The sequence below is a fragment of the Uranotaenia lowii genome, chromosome 3 (assembly GCF_029784155.1).
Source record: "Uranotaenia lowii strain MFRU-FL chromosome 3, ASM2978415v1, whole genome shotgun sequence".
NCBI classification, from domain to species: Eukaryota; Metazoa; Arthropoda; class Insecta; order Diptera; family Culicidae; genus Uranotaenia; species Uranotaenia lowii.
Genome location: NC_073693.1, coordinates 25,847,602 through 25,872,521, shown reverse-complemented (window position 1 = coordinate 25,872,521; position 24,920 = coordinate 25,847,602). Strand labels below are relative to the sequence as shown.

General features: G+C 32.1%; 1 protein-coding gene across 3 annotated transcripts in view; it reads left to right on the top strand.

The window, feature by feature from the left end:
- LOC129750611 (RNA-binding protein Musashi homolog Rbp6-like) overlaps positions 1-24,920 on the top strand; it is a 1,283,036-nt gene that overhangs the window by 1,160,423 nt on the left and 97,693 nt on the right. Inside the window, exon 7 of one of the 3 annotated variants that reach the window (XM_055745576.1) lies at positions 4,687-4,926. The exons of 1 other annotated variant lie outside the window; for it this stretch is intronic. In XM_055745576.1, coding sequence (XP_055601551.1) covers positions 4,687-4,851 — 165 coding nt within the window. In that variant the 3' untranslated portion in view covers positions 4,852-4,926. Of the gene's footprint in view, positions 1-4,686; positions 4,927-24,920 lie in introns of those variants that run through there. One more of the 3 variants, XM_055745575.1, reaches the window with a different exon arrangement.

Here is a 24,920-nt window from a genome sequence, read left to right as displayed (position 1 = left end):
ACTCTTCACCGGAAAGCTCGATAACCATCTGCAATGCAAATCCAAGAGACGAATACGGAAAGCAGCTAGGAAAAAAGGTGCCGCGCTCAATCGAGCATGGCATCGGGTTTAATTAATGAGTTTTGAAAATTCATTTTTTCTCCCTTTCGGGATGGGATCGTTTCCGGTTTTATTGAAATCCTTCCCCTAACCCTGCACACATTAGAGCAAAATAATCGCCACACGATCGGAAAGCGCACAGCGCTCGCAAAGAGATTCATTAGTGAGCAAAACTGATTTTCGCTTCGCTTGAGACACTAGTGGCTCCACGGTTGGAATTCCCCAGTTCCTCCAGTGCTGGTGATTGTGGCTCGGTTTTTGTGTTGACTGTTCAAGGATAGGGTGGAAGGAAACTTGCATATATGCATATTCGAAACCGGTGAAACGTCGATCCGGTTAAGAATCGAACGAACACCGCAATAAATTTCTCGAATCTTTGTGACTGTGCTTCGTTCGTAGTCTTGTTTCTTGTTTTTTTTCTGCTGCTGTTGCTCCGTCTCATTGATTCATCGACATGCGGGAAGGGAAACTTGCTCTTTTGGTCGTTGGTGAATTTCCCAAATATTTCCACTCGTACCGGATCCGGGACCGCTTCATATGGTACGACTTTGCTTGCTAGCTAGCGATTTTCCCGTGTTCCTTTCGGGTAAATAGAGTGTAAATTGAGAAAATCAATTGTACCATGAATTTAATCCACTGGAATCCACCTTCATTGCTTCTCTGTTGGATTGGGTGGGTTTGTGTGCTGAAGATGCTTTCGAAAGTTTTTCCCAGGGTAAGGGGGGATGAATGGTAAATTCGATTCCTTCGAACTGCTCCAACTCCAACTTGTGAACCTCATGTTTGTGATGTGTGATTCTGTAGCAAAGGATTTGAAAAGTTGAGCAATTGCGGTCTTTTGTAGTGCAAACAATGCTCACGATCTAACATTGACCAACCTGCTTTTCTCGAACAAAAACAAAAACAATAACAGCGAATGAGTTTGGCTGGAATTGACACATCACAATAGGGACTCCCCACCAAGCTAAGTGCAACATCGCTGTGTGGAATTAACAAATCCTGCACTAATCCCAGCGAACAAAGCTGATTGTATCCTGGCCAATCTGGCTGGCTGTTGCTCTTTCACCAAAAAACTACCTTCAAGGCACGACTCAAAGAGCGTGACCAGCCAAAGTGCTAGGGCCATAATACAACATAAATAAACTAAATCATTTTAATGTTTATAATTATTGCTTTTAAAGTGTGTACAACCATTAGCGCACGTATCGGTCGTTAAAGAATCGCTTGGACCTTTGTTGTTGTTCCAAACTACGACGACGATGATGATGATGTCCTAGCTCCCGGGTTTTGCCCAACTGCTCTATGGAAAACAAACAGCAGCCACACAAACTACTCGGCAACGTGTTGTCATCCACAGAGCAGCACAGGCCGGCTGCTACACAAACTACAACACAACTTGGAACATAACTCTTGGGGAGTTGCCACATCATCCCCCCTTTCCTGCCACAGCAACAACTTCAAAACGATCTCAATGAACCCCCAGCTCGGGTTAAGGGAGCTCACTAAATAGTGTCCCAACTTGCAGCAGATGGCTCCCAGTATCATGTCCTCGCCAAATGGAGGCTACGTGAATTTTTGCGCAACCACCGCTTCCAGCAGGCAGCTTCGCAGAAAGTGATTCTTCACATACAAACTGTAATGGCAATCATCCTTCGCCGACCATTCAGTTTAGTCCATCCATCCAGGCATCTGGTCACCGAACGAACGGGAACGGCGAATTCATTCACGCAAGCTCGATTGATTGGTTGTCTGGGTTGACGACGTTCTCAGTGTCTGTCCACAGGAGCTTGACGAACACTCGAAAGGCTTCGCTTTGGGAAGTTCATAATGCCTGGCTAAAGCTTTGGTGACAAGCTCACTTGATGCTCGAAATTTCAGGGAATGATTTAGTTGAATTTGGTTAAACAACTGTTTTTTTAACTCAAAGTTTTCTTAGCAAATTTTTTTTATCCCATGGATTCTGAAATTATTCTAAAGATATTCAATTTTTTTTAAAATATCTCAGTGGAAGGTTAAAGTTCCATACTAATTTTAACATGCTTCGACACATTGGTTTTCTGATTTTTTTTTCTTCTAAAAAGTGTTGAATTCTTACAGAATATACAGAAATGTTGAAAATGAAGAATTGTTAAAAAGTCGAAATTGTCAAAATTGTCAAAAGTGTCAAAATTGTCAAAATTGTCAAAATTGTCAAAATTGTCAAAATTGTCAAAATTGTCAAAATTGTCAAAATTGTCAAAATTGTCAAAATTGTCAAAATTGTCAAAATTGTCAAAATTGTCAAAATTGTCAAAATTGTCAAAATTGTCAAAATTGTCAAAATTGTCAAAATTGTCAAAATTGTCAAAATTGTCAAAATTGTCAAAATTGTCAAAATTGTCAAAATTGTCAAAATTGTCAAAATTGTCAAAATTGTCAAAATTGTCAAAATTGTCAAAATTGTCAAAATTGTCAAAATTGTCAAAATTGTCAAAATTGTCAAAATTGTCAAAATTGTCAAAATTGTCAAAATTGTCAAAATTGTCAAAATTGTCAAAATTGTCAAAATTGTCAAAATTGTCAAAATTGTCAAAATTGTCAAAATTGTCAAAATTGTCAAAATTGTCAAAATTGTCAAAATTGTCAAAATTGTCAAAATTGTTAAAATTGTCAAAATTGTCAAATTTGTCTAAATTGTCAAAATTGTCAAAATTTTTAATATTGAAAAAAATCCCAAGAACTTCGCTAAGAACTTCAAGAATATTCAAAGTTGAAAAAACCTACACAATACCAAAATAAATTAAAACATTCCCGGGGCAGAAGATTTTCCGCACCTTTGCTAGTCAGCAAAAAAGTTGGTCTTCATCTTTGAGGAGCAAGTAGGTACAGTTTGTACCTTCGGGGTTCAGAAGAGTTGATAATGGTCAAATCCGGTGGTCGCTGATTTGATGATTGACCGAAAGAAGGAAAAAAAACTTGGGGAAAAGGGGTCGAACAAACGCACTTCAGCCGTATTTTCCTCCCTTTTCTTTTTTTTTTTAAACGAGAAAAAAAACTCCACAATTTCTCCTGGGTACTTTTGAGGTCATGAGGAAACTCTTTTTTTCTCTTTGGTTAGTAGCACCACTTTCCTTTTTGGCATAATCCTTCCTCACCAGAGAATGCTGCGGTTGAGACACATGTTTCTGAAGGAAGTTTTGCACCATTTTTCCCGTTTTATTCTTAAAAACGAGAAAAGAAAGAAGTGAGTGGGGAAGCTGCTTTAAAAAAAGGGACTTCATTATCCTTTTCTTCGCTTGGCTGACAAAGTAATGGTCACTCTTCCTGGCCTATCTCCGGAGGGGCCAAATTCAAGTTGAAGGCGAACCGAACTGAACTGACTAGCTGTGTTTCTGGAAGTGGGAGCTTGAGAAAAAAAAAATACCGGAGGAGTTAATATTTCTTTTGGAGATCTGTGTCTTTGTCCACTTGAGTGGATGGGTCTCAGTTTGTGTGCGTCTTTGGGTGGATGTGATTGGAGGATTGTAGATGAAGAATGGCCACTACTTTTCAGTCCGGTTCAGCATCATTATCTTCCTATTCTGGAACTGATGGGCTGCTTTTTAAAGCACACACAAGTAGGGTTTGGAGCATTAAGTTGCGTTTGTAAAGATACAGTAGCTCAGGTTAAGGCAAAAACTGCTTTTGAAATTGCTTAGTAAATTTTAAAAATTATTTAAAAATAAAATTTCAAAATTTCTTGGATTTTTCTTTGCACTGGAAAATTTTTCCGGGAAAAATCAAAGATAATCTTTAACCTGTTTAAAAAGACAAAAATATGCTTTCTCATCCTGCTGCGACTATGTGTTCGAAAAAAATCCTGCTCCTGCACAGGATGATCCTTGAAAACCGGCGCTGAAAACGATGATGAAGATGATGGCGATGACGACGATGGCTCGGGTTTGATAGTGATGTGGCTTTTTCTTTTAATTTTTTATGGAGTTCCATAATGAGGGTTTTGTCTTTTTTCCTCCTTCTTCCTCTTCGAGTGGCTGTGGCTATGCGGGTGTGGATTTTATTCCATTTTTCTTCCAGGTTGCTCCTTCTCAAAGTCTCAATCCTCGCAAGATTTTTTGAAGAATCTGCCGGCTGCAGCCGGCAAAGCCGGAAAAAGCTACTCTGATTCTTCCATCCAGGAGGACTTGCTTCTTTTGAAAAACCCGCCTCTTTAATGTTTCGGAGCGTGATTAAGACTTTTGCTACAATATGTGTGTGCCAGCCAGCAGCTCAAAGTTGTTCTCTAGGAGCTGGTGACGTTCCCGACCAGAAGCTGGAAGAAAGTAGCTTCTTCTTCCGTTCTTTGGTCCGGTGCAATAGACAATGTTTAATCTGGTCGACGAGTGCGATTTTTCATCCCCCCTTTCCTTGTGAAACTTCCGCCTCATCAAATAGCTTCCCCCTAAAGACTTGATCGTTCATAGTCCTGGAAAAGACCAGAAGTTTTTTGTTTTCCAAACAGGAACAAGAGAGACCGTTTTCTGGCTGTGTCTGTGTCATCAAACTCTTTAGAAATATTGCTTTCATTTACAAGTTTTCTTACCCGATTTTTCCTTCTTTCTCTTTTTACAGGTGAGTATCCATTCAAGTTGCAGTCTAGGTGGAAAAACAGGACTCGATTGGACCAGACTTGACAAAAACGCTGGGAACAGAACCAAGAAAAACGACAACTTTCCCCATTTCAGACGGGGAGACCCCAAGTTTGTATACCTAATGCTTTGCCAACGTAAAGCTTAACGGATTTCCGTTTTTGCCTTAGTGACTTGAAACAATGCTAGCTCGTCGTTGCGTTGGTTTGACGAGGAAAATAAATCGCATTGTTAAAGATTTGAACAGAAAACTTTCTTAACAAATTTTCGAACAAAATAAAATAAATCAACTAGCAGCAATTTGACGAGGAAATTCATTTGTTGGAAATAACACAAAAGCAATTTCAACACAAAAATTTGAGAAACAAGTTCAAAACTGAAACTCAAACAAACAAAAGATGTTTCAGAAGAAAATATTCCAGCCACTTTTTAACCATTTTAAAATATAAAAAAAAAATTATTTAAAACATAAAAATTTTATAGAAATTTAAAATAAGAAAGAAATTAAATTTAAAGAAAAAATCAAGAAAATAAACAACAATCAAGAAAATCAAGAAAATCAAGTAAATCAAGAAAATCAAGAAAATCAAGAAAATCAAGAAAATCAAGAAAATCAAGAAAATCAAGAAAATCAAGAAAATCAAGAAAATTAAGAAAATCAAGAAAATTAAGAACATCAAGAAATTCAAGAAAATCAAGAAAATCAAGAAAATCAAGAAAATCAAGAAAATCAAGAAAATTAAGAAAATCAAGAAAATCTAGAAAATCAAGAAAATCAAGAAAATCAAGATATTCAGAAAATCTAGAAATTCAAAAAAAAAGAAAATCAAGAAAACCAAGAAATAAATCAAGACAATCAAAAAAATTGAGAAAATCTAGAAAATCAAGAAAACCAAAGAAAATCACCAAATCAAGAAAATCAAGAAAATTAAGAAAAAAACTGGAACAAAAAAAAAGAAAACCTAGAAAATATAAAAATCAAGAAAATGAACAGAATAAAAAGAATCTTCAAAATCTTGAAAATAAATAGAAAATAATAGATAAGCAATAAGAATAAAAAAAATCGATAAAATCAAGACAATTCATAAAAATCGAAAAACTTTGAAAAATCAAACATTTAAAAAAATTCATATCAAAGTAGTCACAAAAATTTCAACAATTCACGAAAATCACAAAAGTTCAAAAATCTTAAATTTATAAAAAAAACACAAGAATTCAAAACAATCTAGAATATAAAAAAACATGACAAATCAGGAATGAAAAATAAACAAAAATAAAGGAAAATATAAATAATCACGAAAGTCGAGAAAACTAAAAACATCAAGACTATCAAGAATATCAAGAACATCTAGAAAATCAATAAAATTGTGGAATGACAAAAAAAATCAAGAAGATCAAGAAAATCAAGAAAATTAAGAAAATCAAGAAAATCAAGAAAATCAAGGAAATTAAGAAAATCATGAATATCAAAAAAATCGAGCAAATTTAGAAAATAAAGAAAATTAAGAAAATCATGAAATTCAAAAAAATCAAGCAAACTTAGAAAATCAAGAAAATTAAGTATATAAAGGAAATAAAGATAATTAAGAAAATTAAGAAAATCGAGAAAATTTAGAAAATAAAAAAAATTATAAAATAAAATAAAATTAAGAAAATCCAATTGATCTTTAAATAAGGAAAATCAAGAAATTCAAAGGAACTAGGAAAATCAATTGAATCAAGAAATTCAGAAATGTAAGGAAATCAAGCAAATCAAGAAAATAAAGAAAATCAATCAAATAAAGAAAATCAAAAATCAATAAAATCAAGAAAATCAAAAAATCAAGAGAATCCAGAAAATCTACAAAAACAAAAAAATAAATAAAATCAAGAAAATCAAGAAAATCAAGCAAATCAAGAAAATCATGAAAATTTTAAAAATCTTGAAAATAAAGAAAATCAAGAAAATCAAGAAAATAAAGAAAATCAAAAAATCAAAAAAATCAAGATAATCAAAAAAATCAAGAAAATCAAGAAAATCTAGAAAATCAAGAAAACAAGAAAATCAATAAAATCAAGAAAATCAAGAAAATTAATAAAATCATGAAAATCAAGAAAATCAAGAAAATCAAGAAAATCAAGAAAATCAAAAAATAAAGAAAATTAAGAAAATCAAGAAAATCAAGAAAATCAAGAAAATCAAGAATATCAAGAAAATCAAGAAAATCAAGAAAATCAAGAAAATCAAGAAAATCAAGAAAATCAAGAAAATCAAGAAAATCAAGAAAATCCTGAAAATTAAGAAAATCAAGAAAATTGAGAAAATTAAGAAAATCAAGAAAATAAAAAAATGAAAAATGAAGAAAAAACAAGAAAATCAAGAAAATCATGAAAATAAAGAAAATACAGAGACAAAAAAAAAATCAAGACAACACAGAAAATAATAAAGAAAATTTTTAAATTATTTAAATCAAGAAAATCTGTAAAATCAAGAAAATCAAGAAAATCAAGAGAATCCCAAAGTTTCCTCAAGAAAATAGAGATGAACATGAAAGTCAAGACAATTTAAAAAATGAAAAGAATCGAGAAAGTAAGGAACATCAATAAAATCAATAAAATCGAGAAAATTTAGAAAATCATGATACTGACAAAATTGGAGTCAATATTGATAGCCAGGAAAATCACAATTATCTCGAAATTGAAATAAACATCAAAATTTAAAATTTGGAAAATATCAAGAATAGGAAAAATCTTAGAAAAATGTTTGTAATGAAAAGCTTTTCACAAAAAAAATCTTGTTATCTTGTAAAATAAAAAGAGTTTAAAAATCAGTTAAATGTAAAGAAATCTTTGAATAAAATTAAATTTTATTGGCTGCAAGAAAATAATGAAAATGAGCATTTCAAACAAATAAAAAAAATATTTCCCTAAAAAGTTTTGATTATTCTGAAAAATTTTCATATAAATTGCCTAGCAAGTGTGAAATTTTTAAAAATTGGTTGAATTTTTCAAAACACTCAGAAAAAAATTATACCAAAAAATTTATCAACTACCATAAATACAAATTCCACCCAAATTGCTTGGCTCAAAGCAGCGCGAAATATTGATCAAATTTCGCTGCCCAAAACCTCAACCTTGCAGCGCCAAATGTTGTTTCATACAACTGAAAATTGAAACCGAATGACGAGTGAAAAAGTTGCTTCTACTATATGGAAATCCCGGGCAGCACCGTAGAAATGTTTCGAGTTTAAATGTGTTTTTTTTCTGCTCCTATCCGGTGCTTTTCATTTTCTGCTGACAAGGCTGCTGCTCCGGAGAAAAACTTCAATATCGAATATCCAAGCAAAACATTTCCATATCTGATTTCCAGTCAGTCGTCTCGATCGCTGTGCTTTTTCTTCCTCGGTAGAAGTCGAGAAGCCATGGCACATGTGCCTCCCATAACCTATGAAGTTGAGGAAGCGGCCTTGGTCCTTCCTTCGTTGAGCTAGTATAGGATCACCGGTGAAAAGCTGCTACCTACTTTTATGCAAAGTCAGTCAAACTCATTTCCTGAGCTGGTGGCGCGCTCGTTCTTTTCCTGCTGCCACTTGGCTCACCTTTGGGTGTTAGCTGAGTTTTTTTTCTGGTACCGAAAAAAAAACTCTCTTCATTTTGCAGTCTTATATTTGTTGTTTCCTCCCGCCGGTCCCGTTCGGTGGAAAATTCGCTTCGTTTCGTTCCGTTCCGTTCCGGGGCAGCTCGTTTTTAGATATGTGTCGACTCATAAATATAGGCACATTCGCGAGGAGAGTTTAGAGCAGGAAAAATAAAATGAAAAAAAGCTTCTTTCCTAGCCCTGTTTCATTTGCCTATCACCTTCGATTCGCGCGCTGAAAGTGGTTGGAACTTTCCGAGGAAAGTACTCCGAGTAGGGGGGGATGACACAGTGCCGATGAAAATTCAATGTGTCGGAGCTGCCGCTTTCCGGTTTTGAAAAGCAAATCACTCGGAAAATATTTGCACATATGTAGATTTTGCCCGGGCTTCAGGTCAGGTAGGTTGCACATATCTATGGAGTACGATACGATGGGCTGCAATGGAGGAGATTTCCTTTCATGGCAGCTGTCTGAGGAGCTGAAGCGTTGAAAACAGATTTAAGCATCGATGTTTTTGGAATATTAAATTTTGCTCATGTTTAAGAGTTTCTTCAATGAATCTTCCCTTCCTTTTTTATGCTAAAAAAAAATTCTGAGATTCCTTTGAGCTCAAACACCTACATTCTTGCTGAGGTTTGTGAGCACATGTAGATAACAAAACTGAACTTTCTACGGCATCGAGTGCGTTTCCCTGAGACACCTACGCAAGAAGTTTGACAGTCACATTTCCCATGCAGAGGAATCACCGTTGATTGCATGACTGCGTTTAATCACCGTATAATAAAGTGATTCATTTCTTTCGAACCTGCAGCCGGGACACCGCACGACTCGACTCGATTCAGAAATAGTAGAAATTGCTCCCACGCGTAGGCTTCCTTCTCAGGGGGAATCGGAAAGTGCCGGAAAGTTAGTTAGTTTCAGCACGCCAGGGCCACTGACTTATGGCAGCCTTAGTTGCAGTAAGAATATTGGCTTCTTCAACCCGCTCCCAGCTCATAATTCAATCCGGGGCAGCGTGTTTTTCGGTTCCGGTGTAGAATGCTGACAGGACGCACGCAATTCGCAGCAAGTTCCGGTGTTCCGGACTAGAGTTATTTGCATTTCCGGAAGCTCGTCCGATGCGTACCGGAAGTGCGATGTGCGAGTGATTTGCGTGAATCCAAACGCCAATGGTGCGTGTGAAAGATGCGTATCTCTTTCGGAAGGGTGAAGCTTCTTGGTGGTTGTCTTCGGAATGCAAAATTACTGATTATAAGATTTATTAAGAAGCCTTCAGTTACTTTAATGTTAGCTGAAAATTAGCTGAAATTTAAAAATTTAATTAAAAACACAAGTCCAAATTTGTTCAATGTTGCATGAACCAAAATTTCACTAGCTGATGCACATAATAATGAAATTATGAAAAAAAAAATCTTAAGGTTTTTGAAAATTTTTTATTTTTCAAAAATTGAATTTTCCCGCAAAAAAAGCTTCTACCAACTGTTGACCTTTTTAAACCAAATCAGCAACTGTTCAATTCACTGAATAGTGAATCGTTCGTCCAAAAACGATATGTGCCACCAACAAAAACGTCTACCCCAGAAACGTTCGCACAACGGGAAGTGACAAATGTCGGATTAATTTGAATCCTCATCATCCTCAGATCCACTCACTCACAGAAAAAAAAAACACCAGACTATCTATCTATTTTCGTTGCACAAAATGTCGGTTGGGCAGTTGAAAGTTTTCTCTTTATGCACGAATTGATTGAAATTTCGCCATCAGCACAGCTGAGTTATCGCTATAATCTTCTGGTTCAAAGAATGGTGGGTAGTTGGGAAAAAGCCATGCAATCGAGGAAATTTGGCAGATTGCTTTCTACCTGAACTCATCATCAGCGTCATCCAGAGAGATGACACTCAACGACAATTCGAGGATTGTCACTGATGTGTTCGGTTTTTTGTTTTTATTTGGGGAATGCATTGTCCGGGCATATTCGTCCAGCGCGGTTTTCCTCGATGCAATGTGGCGGCATTCGTCAATTGGATTCATGCTTTTTTTGTTAATTTGAAGGGGATATTCAAACCAAACCGCTGCCAGACAGCCGCTCGACCGAAGAATGGGGGGATGATTGTGAAAAATTTAATTTTAATTCAATTAAAATAGCACACCGGCTGTGTGCGTTCCCTCAAATATTTCTCCAACTTCTTTTTCGAAATTGAGGTGGGGAAAACAGTTCAAAGTGAAAGTGAGATTTTCTACCGTCAACTTCCCGAACAGTAGGTGGATTCCGTTTGTCATCATCGTCGCCAGTATCATCCCGGAGAATTTTGCTGGAGATCCAGCACTTTTGCGTAAGCCAGCTGCAGCCGGCATTGAGTGACATCTGGCAGATATCAAACCACATCCCAGGCGACATGCGCTCGTTGCATTCGTATGTTTTCTGAATGTTTTTTTTTTCTCGACGTCACATGTGATGTCTCAAAAGCAACTGGAGTGGATTTGTGTCGGAGAAGGTACTTTTGTCAGTCAAATTTTGCAAACACTTGAAAACGTTGAGTTTTTTTTTCAGCGAGATTGCCTGCACTTCAATTTTGATAACTACTAGGGATTCTGAAATGATTAAATTAGCATTATTGTGAAAGAATTTTCACCTTTATATTTTAATTTTAGTTTATTTTTGTTTTTAATTTAGGATATAAAATGTTTTGATCAAAAAAATATTATTTAAGTTTTCAAGTGTCTTCATTTCCAATTCAGACTTAATTTGAAGATTTCAACTTTTATGTGTCAACGTCCAAAATGAATTTTAAAAAAGGGGTTAACATGTAAAGGATAATCATAGGAGCTTGAATATTTTTTTGATTTATGAGAAAATCATATGATTGATTTTTTTTATTGCATGATATTATTGATTCGATTTAAGGCTAAGAACCTTTTCATGTTGATTTTTATTTCAGAATTAATCTGAAAGAGAGACATTTGAGAAAAAGTTGCAAAAGTTTTGGAATTCTATTTTTTAATATTTTTATCAAACACACATGTGATGTCTATTTTAAAGAGGAATGGATTTTTTTTTCGTCAATTTGCTTATTTAAATTTCAAAAAGTTGGAAGAAGATGACTGTGAAAAATTTTAAAAATGATTTTAAATTTTATCATTATCAAAGCTTCCTCTATAAGAGAGTTAGATTAAATGCTGAAAAGTTGAGAGAAAAAAATTGTAACAAATTTTGAGATAAATCAATTATTCTTTAGGCCACACTGCAAAACATGCAATTATTTTGATGTGATGTGATCCGATGATTTTTTCATGCGTTTGCCTCTTACTTATTTTCTGAAATTTTTATGTGAAACCCAGGATATTGATTGGGTAAGACCAAAAGTTGCTCGGTTTTTGAGATGAAAATTAATGAACATAATGACCGTTTTTTGCCGGGTGTTTGAGTAACAATTTCAGGATACGTTCTGAAAAAACAAATCTGCAAAGCTTATGCTAAAATTTTCTAGCACGTATCCAGGCCGGACAAACCGAGTAGTTTTATATAAAAACCTTGCAAATCCGGGTATTTGATTGCAAAAATGAAGACCATAAATCCGGGAAATTTCCAGACACATTTAAAAAAAAAACAGGAAATTACTCAATATAAACTGAAAAAATAAAAAATAAAAAATAAAAAAATATTTTTTTTCTCATCGACAGATTTTGAACCGTATTTTAGGATTACAAAAACCAGCCAGAGTTATTTTTATAAACCTTGCACAAGATATTTCGTTTTTGAGGTGTTGTGTTTGTTTGTTTAATTTGCCAAGTTAATCCGACCATTTTTCAAATTTTGTATTACATATCTGGGCAAACCCGAAAAAAACTGGCAATCTGGCAACCTTATGCTGAAATCAGAAACCCATAAAAAAGTACTATGCGAGGCCGTAGAAAGAATAGCCTCATAAAAGGGAGTGGGTTGATGAATAATTTTTTTCTTGATATTTTTGCACGAAAGACAAAAAAATGGAAATTATTCATCATACTTGTCTGCTTATTCATCTTTAATTTTTTAACATGATGTGTTACACATCGTCACATGTAAAAATACGTTCTTAAATCTTTAAAGCGATTAGCCTAAGTTGTATAATGAAACAATTAATAACCCAAAAGGGAACGGATCTTTCAAGGTTGCCAGAAAAATAGGAAATATTCAGGATTTCATTGAATAAAGCTCGGATTAGGCCCAGATTCAAACACTTTATTTGACAAATCAAACGAAAACAAACAATTTGTGTGGAATTTTTTTTATTGATGCCTCCAAATCAATATTTTAGGGGCAAGTTTTAACAAAATAATTATTAGTCTTTTTAGATAGGTTGAAATACGATCTAAAATCTGTCGACAAGTTTTGTTGAAAATTTTTTTTTCAAATTTAATTTCATAATTTTTATTGAGTAATTTCTGGGTTTTGACAAAATTTTCTCGGATATTGTATGGATTTGTGGTCGTCAATTTTGAAATCAAATGCCCAGATTTTGCCAGGTTTTTATACAAAATTGACCGGATTTGTCCATGCTTAAAAAAATCGACAACCTTAGTTTATATTTAGGCTTTGAATTTGCTCTAGAGTCTGGATGATTAAGGCTTTTGATTTTAGCAAAAAAAAAAGCTTTTTTAAAGAAAACCTTAATTTTTTGAAAAAAAGATTATTCTATGCCCATATAAAATTTTAACAATAAATATACCTGACTCAATAACAAAATGTTAGAACAAATTGAAACATTTCAACCAACTTTGAAAATCAAATAATTTTCAAAAAGAAAAAGTGAGCGAAATCTATTGATTCTGACAAACTCGATTCAAATTTAGGAATTAGGTTTGAAATTTGACTTAAAAAAAACTACAATGTTCATCAAGTTTAGCTCACTTAGGAAATATGGCATAATCGTGAAGATTTCTAACATGAAGATTGCATGTTTCGTTATAACATATATTTTGAATCTCAATTCCATAATGGATGATTTTTTAAAATAAAAATTTGGTATTTCTATAAAACAACACATGCAAAAGAAGATCAAATTCTTTTAAATTGTTGCTATCCTCAGCTGCGTTTTTAATTCAAACTGACTTTGGATAAAAATTTGAAATTTTAAAATTGAATTAATGTTTAAAATAACAAATCTGCTATCTCTTGCGAGATGAATTACTCAACGAAATAGACATCCTGATATTTTATCTTAATTGTAGAACTCAATCATGAGCTTATCTGAATCTGAATTTTCAATATCACAGCTTAATCAAAATTTTGACCTCAATTCCAGTTAAAAATTTGGATCTGATTTTGAATTTAAAAATTTTATTCCATTAATATTTGAAAATAAACCAAGAAATTAAATTTGTTTTCATATTCCATGTCTGGTTTTCAATAAGTATTCTCAGCCAATTACATTTTCGAGGCAAATGCGGTTTGTCCTGAATGTCCGGATTTCTCCAATTTCTCCAACTGCTTGGATTTTGTCCAGTTTTATTCACATTATTTATTTTTAACTAAACAAAATCTCAAATTGAGTTTAATTTTTCACGTCCAAAACCTCTTTTTTGTTTAAATGCTGCTAAATTGCAACGAGAATAAAGAACAAAACATTTTCTAACACTTTTTGATTAACTTGTTTTGAACTATTGCCTGGAATTGGCTAAAACATGTTCGGATATTATTTGGGTTTTGAAGTGAAATATTTGTTATCAATTATCTATCATGGTTTAAAAAAAATTCCGGAATTTCCCGGCTCAGCTACATGTTAAAACAATTCTGAGAAGTTCAAATATTTAAATATTAATTCTGAGTTTTTTATTCAAGATAGCTACTTTGAAATTTTGTTTGATCTCTGCATAAGATTTATTATTTTTTATTTACATGAACTTTTGTCTCATGATAAAACCTGATGTACAATTATCCTACAATTCACATTTTCCTATTATTCGGGCATCTTAAATTCGCCATATCACTCTCTGTAAAAAAATTAAGTCTAAAAAGGTCGAATCTGAATAAAATACAAAAATTAAGGATGGTTTCTTATTTCATTTTCTGAAACCAATTATCCAAAGATTGCAAATGCTCATGAGTTCCGAAACTCATAAATCAAATTTTGAATGAAGTGCAAATCCAAATTTGTTTTTCAAAATTTTAATTTTTTTGTATCTTACCATTATTTGAACTGAAAATCTAGAATCATAATTTCAATATACAGTAACCGACATGTAAAAAAAGAAATACAAGTTTTATATTTTGAAACCAGAACCACTGAAAGAAGTTAAACTTCATTGAAATTTTAATTCTCAAAATCGGAACTGAACTCTATCAATAAGTGTTTTTTTTTTTAAAGGAAGCAAAATCTTGAACAAAGGACTAGTTTCAGAGATTTTGGCATCAGTTCTTAGTCAAAATTGTTGCTTTGGAATGACCTTACTAAATCATTCAAATTTTAATGAGAATTTGAAATTTTGAGTATAGAGTAGAGCACTTCGATTGCTAAGCTAAGGTTGCAAAAATTTCTTACGGACGAATCAAAATTGTCAAAATTGTCAAAATTGTCAAAATTGTCAAAATTGTCAAAATTGTCAAAATTGTCAAAATTGTCAAAATTGTTGAAATTGTCAAAATTGTCAAAATTGTCAAAATTGTCAAAATTGTCAAAATTGTCAAAATTGTCAAAATTGTCAAAATTGTCAAAATTGTCAAAATTGTCAAAATTGTCAAAATTGTCAAAATTGTCAAAATTGTCAAAATTGTCAAAATTGTCAAAATTGTCAAAATTGTCAAAATTGTCAAAATTGTCAAAATTGTCAAAATTGTCAAAATTGTCAAAATTGTCAAAATTGTCAAAATTGTCAAAATTGTCAAAATTGTCAAAATTGTCAAAATTGTCAAAATTGTCAAAATTGTCAAAATTGTCAAAATTGTCAAAATTGTCAAAATTGTCAAAATTGTCAAAATTGTCAAAATTGTCAAAATTGTCAAAATTGTCAAAATTGTCAAAATTGTCAAAATTGTCAAAATTGTCAAAATTGTCAAAATTGTCAAAATTGTCAAAATTGTCAAAATTGTCAAAATTGTCAAAATTGTCAAAATTGTCAAAATTGTCAAAATTGTCAAAATTGTCAAAATTGTCAAAATTGTCAAAATTGTCAAAATTGTCAAAATTGTCAAAATTGTCAAAATTGTCAAAATTGTCAAAATTGTCAAAATTTTCAAAAATATCAAAATTGTCAAAATTGTCAAAATTGTCAAAATTGTCAAAATTGTCAAAATTGTCAAAATTGTCAAAATTGTCAAAATTGTCAAAATTGTCAAAATTGTCAAAATTGTCAAAATTGTCAAAATTGTCAAAATTGTCAAAATTGTCAAAATTGTCAAAATTGTCAAAATTGTCAAAATTGTCAAAATTGTCAAAATTGTCAAAATTGTCAAAATTGTCAAAATTGTCAAAATTGTCAAAATTGTCAAAATTGTCAAAATTGTCAAAATTGTCAAAATTGTCAAAATTGTCAAAATTGTCAAAATTGTCAAAATTGTCAAAATTGTCAAAATTGTCAAAATTGTCAAAATTGTCAAAATTGTCAAAATTGTCAAAATTGTCAAAATTGTCAAAATTGTCAAAATTGTCAAAATTGTCAAAATTGTCAAAATTGTCAAAATTGTCAAAATTGTCAAAATTGTCAAAATTGTCAAAATTGTCAAAATTGTCAAAATTGTCAAAATTGTCAAAATTGTCAAAATTGTCAAAATTGTCAAAATTGTCAAATTTGTCAAAATTGTCAAAATTGTCAAAATTGCCAAAATTGCCAAAATTGTCAAAATTGTCAAAATTGTCAAAATTGTCAAAATTGTCAAAATTGTCAAAATTGTCAAAATTGTCAAAATTGTCAAAATTGTCAAAATTGTCAAAATTGTCAAAATTGTCAAAATTGTCAAAATTGTCAAAATTGTCAAAATTGTCAAAATTGTCAAAATTGTCAAAATTGTCAAAATTGTCAAAATTGTCAAAATTGTCAAAATTGTCAAAATTGTCAAAATTGTCAAAATTGTCAAAATTGTCAAAATTGTCAAAATTGTCAAAATTGTCAAAATTGTCAAAATTGTCAAAATTGTCAAAATTGTCAAAATTGTCAAAATTGTCAAAATTGTCAAAATTGTCAAAATTGTCAAAATTGTCAAAACTGTCAAAACTGTCAAAATTGTCAAAATTGTCAAAATTGTCAAAATTGTCAAAATTGTCAAAATTGTCAAAATTGTCAAAATTGTCAAAATTGTCAAAATTGTCAAAATTGTCAAAATTGTCAAAATTGTCAAAATTGTCAAAATTGTCAAAATTGTCAAAATTGTCAAAATTGTTAAAATTGTCAAATTGTCAAAATTGTCAAAATTGTCAAAATTGTCAAAATTGTCAAAATTGTCAAAATTGTCAAAATTATCAAAATTGTCAAAATTGTCAAAATTGTCAAAATTGTCAAAATTGTCAAAATTGTCAAAATTGTCAAAATTGTCAAAATTGTCAAAATTGTCAAAATTGTCAAAATTGTCAAAATTGTCAAAATTGTCAAAATTGTCAAAATTGTCAAAATTGTCAAAATTGTCAAAATTTTCAAAATTGACAAAATTGTCAAAATTGTCAAAATTGTCCAAAATGTCAAAATTGTCAAAATTGTCAAAATTGTCAAAATTGTCAAAATTTATTTTATCAAATGTTTGATAATCAAATTATTGAATTTTTCCTTGACGACCGTCACTCAAAGAGCTTCAATGAAGTCAAGAGATGTATTTAAGTGAACTGCTAAATTTTCATTTTACAGCAAGGAATTTCTCTAGCGAGAAACATAATCAATTCGCACGCTTTGTTCTTCTCGGGCCTTCAACGGCTTATTCGGTAACAAATCTACGAACCAATTCCACCCTCATCATTCCGGATGCCAAGTTTGATTAGAGAGAAAGAGACACTGACCGATGGTTCCCGGCTAGCAGCCCGGGGAATCTGTTTCAAATATTTCCATTGACTTTGGCACCAACATTAGCCCCCGATAATCCCGCACATCGGCTGAAAGCCGGATTCGATCAGGCAGAGGTTTAGAAAAATCCGTATTCGCTCTTTTGACAAATCAGTAGGCAGCCCACCCGCATATGCGACTCGCTCTCTGTGTTCACAAAATAATCGAAATCGGCACGTTTGGTAAAAACCAGTTGAACGCCGCCAACTGGTTATTCCAATGAAAAACCAACAAACATTCCGGAACGGAAGCCCCAAACCAGATCCAGTTATTGAAACGTTGTGAATAATGCAAAAACCTGGCCCGGTTGCAGTTGCAGTTCAGATTCGCATTCCGATAAGCGCCCAGCCGATTGGTATTCATCCGAATAAAACGCGCAGCGGACGTTTTTGTCCCCTCCACCAGGAGGTTTTTTTTCTAGCCGTCAGCTCCCGCCGAGAGTCAAAATAAGCTTTTAGTCAGTCAACCAGCTACTCAGTCAAAGTTCCGGAACCAAACCACCTCTTCATCGTTTCCACCCTTCTTTCTTCGCTTCCAACTTTCGGCTGGGGCAACTAAAACTCTGCCCGGCGTCACTCAGCTGATCACAAATATGATGCATAAAGTCAAATTTAATCTCAATCTATAGCGCATCACAAATAGTAGCGATGGCGATGGTATAACCTCAAAATTGATTGAATAATATAGTAGGTATTATGGCAGTTTCGGTTCCGAAAGCACTCTATCCTTTGCTTGGAACCAACCAACTATCTGTCCCAGTCGCTTTTTCGTTCGTTCCGAAGGGCAACGACGATGTCACGTTCCGGGAGCTGCCGCCGTCAGGATTTTGTCCCACAACCAATGCCGGTGGTCATATATTATGTATAGGATTTCAGTTTTCCACCTTTTTCCAAGCACCCACACTCACCTTCACAGCAAAACACATCCATTGAACCGTCTGAGTTCACCGGGAGGTTTCCGAAAGGGGTTTTTTTTCCTCTTTTCTTAGAATCGGCTGCTGCTGCTGTAGGGAACGAATGACACCCGTGTGCGATATTGGCCCCGGGAAAACTATTCGCTCGGCTCCTCTCGGGGGGAGTTTTCATCCCCCCTTTCCCAGGCGGATTGCCGCCGTTTTTGTCGTCATCGACTACCGGCAACAGTACAAATCCGCACGTATTCGTCATTTCCGGTGCTTTAGGTGCTTCCCCAAAACTAGGGTGGTTTCGGTGGGCTGTCGGTGGTCGATTCGTTTCGATTCGATCTCCGGGGGTTGTTGATCGAATTCAGAAACATTTCAGACAATCCGTTTATGCGGTTGCCGATCGCAACCCTGAACCAAAAGTGAGACTTTTGATTATTAGTCGATGTAAGGGGGAGGGATGAATTTCACTGATGTTTCGGGAATATTTCGAAGTGCAGTTTGCTTAAAAAAAAATTATTAAAAAAAATTATTAAAAAAAAATTATTAAAAAAAATTTAAATTCATATAATATATGGAAAACAATTTCAACGTTCCAGTGCAGGATGTGTTAGCTGTGAGAGACTTGGACTACATGATCGAAATTTTCCTTTTTCAAATTAAAATTGCCAAAGTGACAAATCGATGTTGCCTCTTATCATATTTACAAAACATCAGGATTGAAGTTTTGGCAAACGAAAAAAGAATTTTACACCAAACTATCCGTTGCAAAAATATTCACTTTAAGGGCTGTGAAAATGACATAATATAAATCAAAAGATAAACAAAATTAATACAATGCCACTCAAAAGTAGCACAAACATAACACAAAATTTGCATTGAAATGACACAAAAAATGGCACCACATTGAAAATGACAAAAATCACACAAAATAGCGGATGAGTAGAAAAAATTAAATTTAATAACTTATTCACGATATGAACGTGTTGTTTATTAAAACCCACAAAATTGACTCAAAATGACATCATATTGTCAAACTTGAAAAAAGAAATATTAATAATTAAGGAATTCGCAAAAAACATGTAGGGGAGAGGCGGGCTATATGCGCATATTAAGGAAAGCACTCATTTTCTCCCATATTCTAATAGATAGGAGTCTGAAAACTATATACACATGAGCGGACATCTGTTTTCTATACGTTAGAGCCATTTTTCTGTAAAAATCTCTTACAGTTTTTGTGAAAATAATTTTATAATAAAAGAAGTCAAAATAGCCGATTTCCGAAACTGGCGGGCTAAATGCGCATATTTAGGTTTTTAGCTATATTTAATTAACACTTACAATAATTTGATATTATTTAACTTAAAATGGTAGAAACGGATGTTAAGCATACGTCAAGGCTGAAATTTTGGTGAAAATGTTTACATCACTAGTTGTTTTGCATGAAACATAGTTAGGTATGCCATATGGTTATATTTCATGGTAATATTTTGTCCATATCGTATTTTTATCGGATCAGTATGAAGTTCTTCTTTTTTCGCTGTAAGATCGTGATTTGAGCGTAGATTTAATGTTTTTATGATAAAAAGTAAAAAATTTATATGACTAATCAATTTTTCTTGATATAGGCATTTAACCTGCCTTGATATGGGCATTCAGAACCTGTCTCTTATTCCAATATCTTAACATTTACAACTTTGCCAAAAGCTTCAATTTGTTGAATTTTAGATTTCCAGATGAATAAAAAAGAAAAACCATTGAAAGTTTTGTTCACAGAATCTGTACGCACAATAATTAAAGTTCAATATATTATAACAAAACTGACAAAAATCTTGTTTGATTTTTTAAATTTTTTTGGCTTTATATAGCAATCAAATTTCTTCATGCCATGTTTCAATAGCGTATTACCCTCAAACTGCACTGATTAGAAACGTTGAATCTCCATCCATATCGTCAATCGGCTGTATGCGCATATTACCCAACATGCGCATTTAGGAACACTTCCCCCTAAGCGTTAATAAGACTTGTCTCACATAGTATAAGGTCGCCAGGGCCGTGGAAAGCACCGGTTCAGGAAGGGGGATTGATTTGATCACAAATTTTTCAAATAACATTTTTTTAAACAATGACCAATATAATAGTAAAAAAAAGAAGGTTCTATATAATCATGCAGAGTTGAGCTTATTAACGTTAGAAGAAAGGTACTAACTTTTGAAAAAGCATTTCACTCAAAAGAAAAACTTTTGAAATTTATATTTGACGTTTGTCACAACGCTTTTTTGTAGTTTTACTAACCAGGCCAAAGAAAATCTCGGAGGAAAAATATAAAGAGGGAAAACTCCAATATTTTCAAAGTAAAGTTCAGCTGGGCGGCTAACTTAAGCAAGACAGCGTCACCCGTTTTTTATGTGATAGAGCCTCCCAGGAATTACATCCGTCACTTAAATATGGGTCCAATGACGACAAACGTATTGAAGCAGAGAGAAGTAAGCTAGTTCTTTTTAACAAAAAGCATGACCATAAGAGGCATTAGGAGAAACTTTTTGAATATTTTGAAATAAAAGTAAAAGATTAAGTTTGCGGTTCAAATCAGATTTATTTTCTACTCTTGTAAACTAAATTAAAGTTAAAGATTTTAGTTTGAACCTTTTTTAAAGAAGAGTCTGCAATAAACGTCAAACAAAAATCGAGTAAAAATTGTTTTAGTCAAATTCAACCTTGAATATAAAGTACATGTTCTTTGACCACTGAAAATCATTTGGAAAAATTTATTTCATGTTTAGAATCCTCTGAAATAAAAAAGAATAAAACCTGGGTTTCAGAAAAATCAAAACTTTTGTTTGAAATTGCGATTTCATTTCGCTTGTGTTCCAAACTGACTCTGATTGATTAAAAAAAAAATTATTTTGAATCCGGAATCAGAATTTTGAACCTTCGATCGCTTGTATTTTGAATCCTTAATGAAATTCACTTATTTATTGTTTTATCTTGGTTATTAAACGTATCTTCGAGCTAAATCTGATTTTTTAATATTGATTTCGAATCAGTTAGCCGAATACGCTCTTCGAGAGTTTCAGTAGTATTCCATGGTCATTTTGGATTTCGGACTTGAAAGAAAAAAATGGCGATGACCTGTCGTAAAAATACTTTGCGTATGAATTTCGTAAAAGAAGCTCGAAAGCCTAAGAAGTTGAAATATTCATTTTTTTCCGCGAAGATGTCAATCTTGTGATATGTTACTGTCGATGTACCAAGGTGCGAAAGAGTTTTCAGTTTTTTTAAAGTTTCAGAATCCAAAAATGTTACAAAGGGTTTTTCAAAAATTGCATCGCAATGTCAACGGAAAAAGAACACAAAAGAACTAAGCTAGTACTTCAGATACAAAGCTTTTTTGAGGGACAAATTTTGCGAGCGAAATCGAAAACTAAACATTTAAAGATGAATGAAAGTTAGCTTGAGATGTATCTGAAACTGTAAACCGTGAAAATGCTATACATTGTAATTAGTTTTAAATAATGTTTTATTTATAAATATATTTTATAAATGAAAAAAATCTGACTACTGCCTTCAGAACGTGAGTTCAAAATCTATATTTCGAATTTTTTAACTTAATTTTAATTTTTACTATTAATGAGCAAAACAGCAAAATTTGGATCAGAATTTCAACCAGAAATCTATTACATGAATTCAGGGATTTTGGCTTCAAATTCATTCTTCAGCTATTTATTCGAAATTTAACTTATGAATCTGAATGAAAATTATGAATGATGAAACTGTTTCAGATTTTCCAATCCTGGATCATCATAATGAAAGTTTCTCTAGTTTCAAATCCCCATAAGAAGTTTAAATTAAAATTTTAAATATTAAAAATGGTTTGTAATATTGAATATTTTCCTTTCATATTCCGAAAAAATTGAGTTTGAAATACGAAACAAAATTCAAACCTGAATTTTATTTTCCAATGATGATCCAAACTGAAGTTCAGTAACAATAAACTGGATACGAAATCCGAATTTTAACCACAGACATTAAATTATAATATTTATTACTCACTAAATATGTCTAACTAATTACAAGATTATTGTGCTATGAAAAAAATAGTTCTCTCTTGATATATGGCTTAAACCTGATCATTTTTTCTCTTAAAAACTGTTTAATAATTTAAATTAAAAAAAAAAATTCTTTCGAAAACTTAGAATAAAGTGAAAAATGATTGCAAAATTCCAATAAAGTAACGCTTCGAAAAGCATTTTAAAGGTCTATTTTGCAACATTTACCATTTAGAACTTCTTTTTCGCAATCTGTTGACAGAAAAAAAAAAATAACGGAAATGAAATGACATATTTTGGAACAAAAACATGATTCTATTTGAAAATTTAAGAGATTTGTTGAATAACCTAAAATGTAGCTAACCAACTTCTATCGGTAGTGAAAATTTTTCTCAATAATTTCAAACTTTTGCAGCAAAAATCAGTTAAATTCATGTTAAAAGTATATGGATATTGGGCCTTGGGCTTCATTACTACTGAATATTTGATTTTTTTTTGTAAATACTTCTTACTAAAAATTTAAAAATACCATAAACATATACAAGGTTTCATATGCAATAGAGTGCTGAAATATTCGTTTTCCATTTTTCTCAGGATTCCGAGGATTCCCGGAAAAAGGATCGTCAGATTATCCGATCCCTGGGAACGCTAAAATGGCTGAGAAATGGGCACTATAACAGTAATCAAAACTTGAAAATTGGATTGAAAAATTACAACAGGATTGCTAAGGGCCTCGTGGAAAATATCTCGAATAGTTTTTTTTTAATATAAGTAAAGGGAGCCCCATAGTATAAGCATTGCAAAAGTTTTCCAGCATTTTTAGGGCTTAACAAATCATTTCAATTTTGTTTAAAATCTGTTTTTTTTATTTCAAAATTTTCCAGACGAAATATTGGCAAATTTTCATTTTTTTAATCGATTTTCAAATCGTTTTTCAAACTCCAACAAAACATATACAATTTTGGCAAAGCAAGCTCAATAAACTGAGCCTGATTTGTATTTTTTTATGTGAAAAAAACCATACCGTGTCTTTCATATATTTATTTATTTTATTTTGAAAGCCCGAGTATTTCCTGAAAATTTGGAAAATTTAGAATGCTTACCCAACAATAAACAAACCAACATTTTTGATGAATATACAATGAAGCGAATCAAATAAAGGTTTTGATTATGAAATATTTTCTTGACTTTAAAAAAAATTAACGCTACCAGATTTTGTAAAAGAATAGGTATATTTTATGAAGAAATTTCCTCATTGCATTTAACACAATCGTCTTTCAAAATGACCAGATTCATAGCAATCACTTTAACTAGAATTTTTTTTGCGAGGAGTTTTATAAATATGCCATTCGAAAAGATTCAGTTCAAACCTAAATGAATTGTTTAAAGGTCTTTTAGTTTAATTTAGTAAAGAACTTGAAGACTTTGTTATAAACTTTTTTGAATTTTACTTAGGTTTAAACTGAGTTTATTGGAAATATTCCTTTTTCGACATCATTATTAAACTTTGCGTTAAATTTTCTATTTTGAACCGTTTTCTTTTTCTTTTTTTTATAAATTAAAAAAATCCTGTAGTAGTTTAAATTTCACTAATCGGCAATGCTGAAATTTCATATTAACGTTCCATTCCAATGTCCGTCTTAGATTTGAAATTCAAATTGTAATATTTTCAACTGATTTTTTCAAGTTTTTTATTTTTGAATGGGAAACGTCTGATTTACTGTTGTTCCCAACTGAAATAGTTATCCAGAATTCAGTTTTTTTATCATAAAAACGATCTCATACTTGAATTACTAATTTCATTGAGTGATTCTCTTAACATAAATATTTCTATGTTTCAATCCTTTTTTAAGAATAATTTTTTTTAGATCTTAAAGTCTTGTGTTGTTTCTTGTGTAACTGATGTTCAATTTCTTGGGTAATATTACTTCTTAGAACTCGAGTTCTATTTTCAAGATATTAAATCATTTGTTCTTATCTTTGTTTAAACATTTAATTTCCATTTTAAATTTATGTTATCAAATGAGACCCTTGGAGTCAAATAAATAAATGCTTATTTTGAGAAAATACACGATTTTTCCATTTAACGTACATTTTTCAATCAATCTTAAAATTATGAAAAAAAAAATCAAAAAATCTTCAAAACCACTCAAAAGTGTTTAAGATTTTAAAAATTGTTTGGCATTCTTATCACTTCTGAACTTACTTTACCCCTTTAGATCTAAGGGCTGTAAAAGTATCTCTGAATTATCTGTTTTTCATCTGATGATTTATAAAAAAATATATAAAATTGAAAAAAAAACCTCCGAACTATGAATTATAAATTTATCCCTTTTCTGCTTTGGTTCTGATAGAAACTTTGATAATCTATTTTTGTACAAAGATTTAATTTTTGATCTGTTACTTGGTTTTCGATACTTGATTGGAAAAATTGATGTAAATTTGAGTCCCTGAATTATTGTTCTGAATAAAACCTTATTTAAGGTTCAGAATTCTTGAACACTTATATATATCTGTATCTCCATGAAATTTGATTTTAATTCTTTTGTTTTATGAATAAATTTTCTTCTAGTTACTTTAAAACTGTCAAAATGTCAATATTTATTCTGCTTTTGATGGAGCACATACCTGGCGATCAAAATGG